Consider the following 8,871-nt stretch of genomic DNA (forward strand, 5'->3'; position numbering starts at 1 on the left):
AAACAAAACAAATTAAAGAAAAATTAACACATTTGTATATCCTACCAAAAATTATAAAGAAAAAAATTTATAAAGAGAAAATAAATTCTGTCAATAGAAAATATTATGAAGAATAATTTTCTTAAGCTTTTTTTAATTTGGAGAAAATTTTTGGAAAATATGCTCTAAAAAGAGTTTTACGAAAAAGTTGTATAAAGTATTCTTCAAAAATTTTCTGTAAATTTTCTATAAATTCTCAAAAGCTTTTTATGTAGTGATAATTTTTCTCAAGTTATTTATAAAGGAAAATTTCAACTAATAACTAAAAATTTGTCCAAACATTTTCAACAAAGAGAAAAATTCTTTTTCGTTCCAATAATTTTTTTACGATAATTTTTGACAAATTTTCTCTTTTTAAGGAATTTAAAAAATTTCTTAGGGAATTAAAAACAAAATTTCATTACATTAAATTTTTTATAGAAGTTTTCTCTATACAAACAAATATTCCATCTATTTTTTTGGGGAATCCTTCTATAAATTTGCTCTACAATAAACTTTAATATACCTCTAAAAATTGTTGTAAATAAAAAATGTTATTCATTCAAATGCTTTTTACTATAATTAGCTAAACAAATAAAAAAACTACTATATTTTTCCTCAAAATAGGTAAAATATTAGCTTGTGCAATATTCATTCCCCTCTAAATATTTTAACACCATAATGATGTTTTATTTTAAGTTCTCATTGTCATCATCTCATTAACCTCTCTCTACATGATTATTTCATTTAGGGGAATTTGATACAGCATAATCTCTTCTAAACTGTAATTAAATATTGATGTTGATTTCAATGTTCTAAGTTTCCTTCTAAAAATAATAACAATAATGTTTTTTGTTTTATTTTTCCTTCTCGTGCTAATATTAAATTGTTACAAAAACTGGGGAAATGTTTCTAAAAGAAAATATTTAAAACAAAATAAACACAATATGGCAAATATGTACGTACTTTCTATTTTTTCTTATGAAATAGAAGATAAATTGTGGTAGATGTTATAAAGAAAGTTTAAAGACATAAGATATTTAAGTTAAATATACAATGAAATGATATCTAATTTTAGCAATAAGTGTTTATTTTCATTAACTGTTATTTACACTACAATTCTAAACTGATTTTCCCTGTTTGTTTTTTGCTTCTCCTTAAGGAAAACTAGGAATAAGAAAATAATACTAAAAAAACTTTTGGTTTTGTTGAATTAGTGTGTACACTTCGAAAATGTTATAAAGGTAGTATTATTAGTGTATTGTATTTTTTAAATAATAGTAAAACTAAATTAATTCTCTATTTTTTCAAAAAATTTTTCATTTATTATAACTTTTGGTAGAAAATTTACGATAAATTTTCTCTTTATATAAAACAAGGGACCAGAAAAAATTTTGTCTACAAAAACAGAAATTTATTAATAAACTTTCTGTTTTAATAAGATTTGCAATAATAAAATTTAAAAATTTTTTTTGTAAAATTTCTCTTTATAGAAAATTTAATTTAAAATTTTTCTTATAGAAATTCTTATAAAAACTGTTCCCAAAATTTATAATTTTATTTCTTTTTTTAATTTTCGATAAATTCTCTCATTACACAAAATTTTCAATAAATAAATTTTATATACATATAAGAAAAATTTTGGAAAAATTTTAATTTTATAGAAAATTTCCATAATTTTCAAAAATTTTCTCATTAAAATGTTACTAACCAAACGATAAACATGTAATGACTCTCACAATTTTAAACCAAATTACTTGACTATCGGCAAACAAATGATGAAAAAAATGCTCCAACTAGTAATGGAACAATAAACTTTAACTGTTTGAATTATAATCAGAGATTTAGTATTTTATACAAGTTCTACATAAACAATGATTTTCATTATTATTCAATTGTTTTCAATTTATATTTTTCTTCCTTTTAACTTAAATGTTTTAACAGACAGTTGGCTTTTGTTACACATGGTTGGAATAATGATTCAAATACAACTACAAGAGACACATTTTACTTTCATTTACTTTTTTCCTTCTATTCATTTAGTTAGTTACATAGAAAAGTATTTATCACTACTTTTCCAGAGACAAGTTTTTTTAAATGTTCTTCTATATATTTTTGAAAATAAATTTATTTGATTTGAACACAGTTTGACATTATTGACATTAAATAAAAACAACATTTTCTCATTTCATATATATTTTTTTCTTTTTATGCAAGGAAATGGAAAAATTATAAAATTGAAAATATTGTTAAGTACATAAAAAATACTTCACATTTTAGTAACATAAAATAAAAGCATAGAAAATGATAAAATAAAAATACAGTATGAGATAAAAGTTTTCGTAAATTTATGTATACTTTACATATAAAAATCATAATATTACCAAATATTTTGCAATTTTTGTTTAAATTAAATTCTCTTCTTAAAACTTCCTGACGTTTTTATTTAAACATTATCTACTGTTTACTAATATGAGTACTTAAGGGATTTCTGTATTTCTCTGTAAATACCAGTTACTTGGCCATCAATTGAATCGCAACAAGGCGTTTGTTTTTAATTGAATTAGTGGCGGTGCTTATGGGAAAAAGTTATTTTATGTTTATTTTTTCTCAACTTTAAAAAAAAATATTTTTATATACATAAATCCTTTAAATACACGCATTCAAAGTCAGCCACAGCAACTTACTCACACACACACACTCAAAAATGCTTAATCTAACGCTCTCTTGCATAAATATAATAAAAACAACCCACAGAGATACTAAATGCTCTAAGGTACTCTTCATACAATAAAATACTTTTCTATCTAAGACTGGGCAGACAAAAGGTATAAAAATTCTTTGCATGACCATGCATGGTGGGCGTTAACACAGGAAGGAAGGACTCATATGTTTATGATTGTTTAAGCAAAAGTGAAAGCAAAAGTATTCCCAACAGCTTTTAGAATAGCTGTACCACCTACCTACTTGCACAAGTTTTTTTAACACTACCTTATATGCATAATTATATTTATGCTGTCCTTGGGCCTAAGAAAAAACTACCGGGTTTTGGTACACATATGCGTGTGTTCCTATGTAAATAAAACTGTTTAGGGATTTATACTTTTTTTACTTTCACTTTTTCTATTTGACGTTTTTTTACTTTCCTTTCTTTTGTTATAATGGTTATGTTAAATAAAATTGTTTGCTCTTTTATTATTTAAAACCTAAAATCCCTTGATTTTGTGTAATGCCTGATTGGATATTATTAAGTATGTGCCCAGAACTTAAATATAAAAATATTTATATTAAATATGTTGTATATAAAAATAACACGACAGAAGTTGGTGAGTTAGTTAGTTGGTTAGTTAGTTAGTTAGTTAGTTAGTTAGTTAGTTAGTTAGTTAGTTAGTTAGTTAGTTAGTTAGTTAGTTAGTTAGTTAGTTAGTTAGTTAGTTAGTTAGTTAGTTAGTTACTTAGTTAGTAAGAACTTATATATAAACTTCTTACCAACTACTATTTAAATAAAAACTTAAGACAATCTCAAAAAAGCTTCCTTTAAAAAAATCATCTTTTACATAAATCGTTAACCTTTTCTTTTCAAAGGTACTAAATACAGTTTTCCATAGGGCATAATTTAAAAACTAGAAAAAGCTTTATTTTCCCTTTTAACAACGAGGGAAGGTTGAAACAGGATGAATTTTATGTACACTAAATGCTGAATATTACACACAATAACATATTCATGTTTGTATACAAAAACCCATACGTGTACTATTTCTATTCCAAAGTATACCATTTATACCATCCCTTTTTAATATAAAAAAATCAATGCTTATGAAATTCTCTATATATGTATTTGTAGCCAAAAACTGTACAGTTTTGAAGAACGTATTAACGATTTAATAAAATCAAATTTCAATAAATTTATTTTAGCTATAATATACTTTGAAAATTTTATCAATATGTTTTTTTTTTACAAAAATATAACAAATTACTTATTAAAATTGCTAATTATATATAATTTATTTATTAGATATTAATTATATTGTTAAACATACGTAACTGTATTTTATGACACTATAATTAATGAAATTCAGATTTGTTTCCCTCTTAATGAAGCATAAAATATTCAGTTAGTTGTTTTTATTACCGAATTTATTCTTCCTGGCGTAAATCAATATTAATTAGTTTTAGGCAAATTATGGGAATGAATAAATTTCGTATAAAAGTAGGATATTTTTTTATTCTAACAAAATTGCTATAAGCGTAAAAATTTGAAAAGTTAAGCGAATGTAGATTATTTCGTAATTAGGATCCAGCAGCGTTAGCATATGTTACTTTTCTCACAAGACTGAGATTTTAATTGTTGGTAGTTCGGTGTGTTCATAATTAACCTTTAGTGGAGTGAAAAAATCCAATAATGGACTAAACTTATAAAAGTTTTAAACAATTAAATATTAGATTGAGAAATGTTTATAAATTTATTAACTCTTCCAAATACATAAAATGGTTTTTCGCGTCATCTTCTTTATTGCCCTTTTAGTTAAATACAAACAACTGCCTAGTAACCAAAGGTCATACACTTTCTGAAATGACAACAAATGTATTGATATTTATGCTTACCCAAATAACCTTAAGTAATTAGTTTTTTTTAAGAAGCAAAAACCGAAAGCAAAATAAGAAACAAATCTAAAAGAAAAACGCAAACTTTAATTATGTAATTAACAACAAATCACTCAAAAAATTCTTATACCTTTGAACGTCTTTTCGTTTCAGATTCAATGATTTTAATTAAACTTAAACAGAATAAACAAAAAAAGGAAAAGTCTCACTAACACACTAATCACAGTAGAAATAAACGAAAAAAAATAACAGTCAGTTTTACAAATAAACACTCTGAACAAGCTATTCGATACAAAGACGGAAGGATATAAAATGAAGGAAGTTGGAAAAATATAAAATGGCAGCAACAGCAGCTACAAATATACGTGCAAATGTTAAAACATACAACAGCTATAACGGAAACAGCTCAAAATGAGCATAATAAACGATAATGAATTTTCAAATAGCGGAATATGATGATAATAATGATTTTTTTAACTACAAAACTAAAAGCTGTAATGTAAAAGCAACAACAAAATGCTACTAAAAACCTGACAAATATTCAAAGTGAATGCTTTTGTTTTTTTAAATTGACAGGGGATACTAAAACCAACAACTTAAAATAAATTTAATAACCAATGTATAGTAAAAACCATATAGACGACTATTATTATAAAACTTTGGAAAAAACACACATAAAACATTACATACATACACAACGACAATCGACAATTTCTGTTATTTTTTTGGTTTTAATGATTAAACATTATGGGCAGTTATGCCTGGAAACGTGTTGTAATAAATAACCCGAAAACCATTATCACCGTCATTTTTAAATGTAACAGCCAACTTAAAATCAGCAACACAACCAATAGCCCCCATCATAAACACATTTGTAAACAGCCATAAACACAATTTAACAGCAAACACATAAAAAGCAAAAAAAAGAGCAGAAAAAATCTACAGAATATATAGAAACATTGTGCAACTATTTACAACCTAAATCAGTTAGTAGTACAAAAAATCATATGTACGTATGTATGTATTATATCCTTTCATTCGACACATTTGTCATCATTAAAAACACACTACGATTTTCGAGTGTATGATTAAGTAGCAAGTGGTGAGAGAGAAAGTAAGAAGTGTAGAGGCGATGTCGTTACAATTTGAAACGCCTACATCTAGCAATACACTGTCAAAGTCAATAGCGTCTACAACAATACGAACATTAAAAGGTTTTAGCACTGCCAAACTACAACAACAGCATTCAAGCCAACATATAAACTCTCAACAGCAACAACAACAACAAAATGAAGATTTATACGCAGCTTTTAATACAGAAAACGTTAATACAGCTGCAACCACCTTAGTAGAGTCAACAAAATTTCCCTCAACTTTAATAACATCACCTGCAATACATAATATTTTAACAAATGCTGCCAATGAAGCTTCATCAGTATCAACATCATCGCCATCTTCGTCGTCATCGTCAACCACTTCGTCTTCATTATTATTAACAGCAACAACTTCAACTACAATAACAACAGCAGCAACAGCAACAACAAATGCATCATTATCATTAACAACATCTCTAACATTTTTACCTTCAACAGCATCTTCATCTTCGACTTCAACGTCAAATGTCAATGTCAACGATTCCTTTAAAACTGTAACATCCGCTTTAACAACATCTTTATTCAAAGATAATGGTGCTACTGGTGCTGCTGTTGACGACAATACCGCCAATGCCTTAGATAATTATGTCTTTGCCTCATCAACTCCCTATAGTAGTTATTTAATACCAAATTCTACCAGTAGCCTTAGTGCATTCGCTTTTAATTCAACTCATATTGATGACAGCAACTACATTAATAGCACATTGCCGACACTAACAACAGTTATAGCTGAGCAGGACGAAGACAATTGGATAACTTTGGCTGTCATCATTTTGAAAGGCTTTATATTTTTCTCAATTATTTTAGCTGCTGTTCTTGGCAATGCTTTGGTTATTATATCAGTGCAACGTAATCGAAAATTACGGTAAGTGTAGTTTAGGTACTTAGTTCGTAAGTTTGAAAGAAGGATGTATATATGTACATTAAAACCGAAGAAATACACCTGGGCCTGTTGTCTGCCTGTTGTGTGTGTGCTTGTTATAAATAAGTCTTATATGGGCCTGTTGTCAATAGAACAATATTTAAAACCAATAGAGACAAAAAAATTACAAAGCTCAATTTACTATTCATTATATATTTAACGATATTCTTCAATATGCACCTCTTAAAAGCTTATGCATTTTAATTACCATCTGTACTTTAATATTTCTCATTGAACTGTATAAATTAACCTTCAAACTCTAAGGTAGTCAGACGATGTGCAATTTTGAGAATATCTCAATACCTTCTTTTTTATTTTTCATTTTATCAGTCTAAAAATTATTAATAATTGGCCTTACCCCTAATATATGGTCTCATTCAAAAAAGTTATTTTAACGCCCATTACTGGCTTAAAAATACGAGTTTACTGCTGAAATTCGATAAGAATCTTTTTTGCGAATTTTATGAGGATCTGTCCATAATTAACCCTACCCCATATATAAGGACCTCCTCAGAAAATGACTTTAATGCTCGCTACTGGCTTAAAAATCGAGTATAGTAAGTAAGTTTCTTATGAGCACAAATCTCTCTGCCGAATTTTATGGGAAACAGTCCATAATTAACCCCATATAAGCCTTCTTATGAAATTTAATTTTAAGCTTAAAAATGCGATTATAGATATGTAATTCGATAGACAGAGTTAAGTTTTGATGGTGGGTATAAAGATTCCAAATTATTATTGAATTATGCTTGTCTTATAGTGAATGCCCGATATATTCTTTTGGGGGTCTATGATCATTATTTCATAAACAATATACCCTTTATATAAAATAAATTATTGATGCTCGGTGAAATCGTTTACCGTGAAGACTGACAGACGGACATAGCACGGCCACTAAACAATGCAAAAAATCTATAGTTTTAACGCAACAAGTAGCCTCGATTTAATATCCCTTTGTAACTCCTAATAAAGTGAAGTGAAATGTTAAAGAAAATTAAAAAAATCAATAACAAAGTTTTGTTGAAAATTATCACTAGTCGCTTAAAAATATGTATATAATATTCGCCATTTTACTTTGAAATCAAAGTTGACACTAAAAAGAAAGCACCAGAAATAATAATGAATCATGACAACATTATTAAAGATCCGGAAATTACAACTTATTTCCGTTTGTTAGAGCGTTATGAACAGGTGGTTTTTATATACCAAAAGGTATGACAGTATTGGTAATAATAAAATAAGTAAAAAAATGAGAAAATAAGCTAAACTTCTGTTCACTTATATAGAAAGTGAACAAAAAGAAACTAGTACGAAAATAATGAGTTTATAAATTAATACAGTAAAATGTAAGTAGAGAGGTTTTGGACAAACATACATAATATGTTTATGTTTTTAAGCGAAAATAAAATTCATAATTTGTATAGCCCAAACAAATATTTAACATCATCAAGGCGTTTCATAAAATGTCATCAACAGAAAAAAGGTATTGCTAGACAATATAATTATAACCATGTCCATCATGAACCCAACATAACTGCTGCAGGATACATTTGAAACACCCACAATTTTTTAGAACGTTTTTTTTTTTCTATTGCAAATTGTTTCCTTTTTAGGTACAAAACTGTCCACCTCTTCAAGTAGCCACTGTACCGTTATCGTCTAACATTAGTTATTTGTTTGCACAAGTAGGTTACGAACCGGATGGTAAAAAAATCTAAGAAAAAAAATATGACCATAAAATGACATTACGACGACTACTGAGATGAGACAAAGCATAAAATTTAATTTCTTCTCAAGTGTGTCAACTTCATTTTCAACATATTTTTACATTGACGTGTTTTTCCCTTTGGTTTTTTTTCCTTGTTTTTATTGTTATTTTCCTTTTTTGTTTTATGTTGATTTTCTTGTTAAATTCATTTTATATATCTTATGCGGACACTGCTATTCTATTTTGTACATTGTTTTTACTCCATAGAAATATGAATATGTGTCTGTGAACTGTACACTACACTTGCCGGAATAAATGTGGTGATTGGTAAAACTGCATGACTGGCATATATGAAATCAGTTCTAGTTCAGTTCTAATTCAGTTCTAGTTCAGTTCTAGTTCAGTTCTAGTTCAATTCTAGTTCAGTTCTAGTTCAGTTCTAGTTCAGTTCTAGTTCAGTTCTA

General features: G+C 27.1%; 1 protein-coding gene across 3 annotated transcripts in view; it reads left to right on the forward strand.

The window, feature by feature from the left end:
• LOC111676147 (octopamine receptor beta-3R) overlaps positions 1–8,871 on the forward strand; it is a 95,322-nt gene that overhangs the window by 57,809 nt on the left and 28,642 nt on the right. For all 3 annotated transcript variants that reach the window (XM_046949980.1, XM_046949982.1, XM_046949981.1), the window contains one exon: positions 4,777–6,642. In XM_046949980.1, the coding sequence (XP_046805936.1) occupies positions 5,756–6,642 (887 nt within the window). In that variant the 5' untranslated portion in view covers positions 4,777–5,755. The remainder of the gene's footprint in view (positions 1–4,776; positions 6,643–8,871) is intronic.

This window comes from Lucilia cuprina, chromosome 4 (genome assembly GCF_022045245.1).
Source record: "Lucilia cuprina isolate Lc7/37 chromosome 4, ASM2204524v1, whole genome shotgun sequence".
NCBI classification, from domain to species: Eukaryota; Metazoa; Arthropoda; class Insecta; order Diptera; family Calliphoridae; genus Lucilia; species Lucilia cuprina.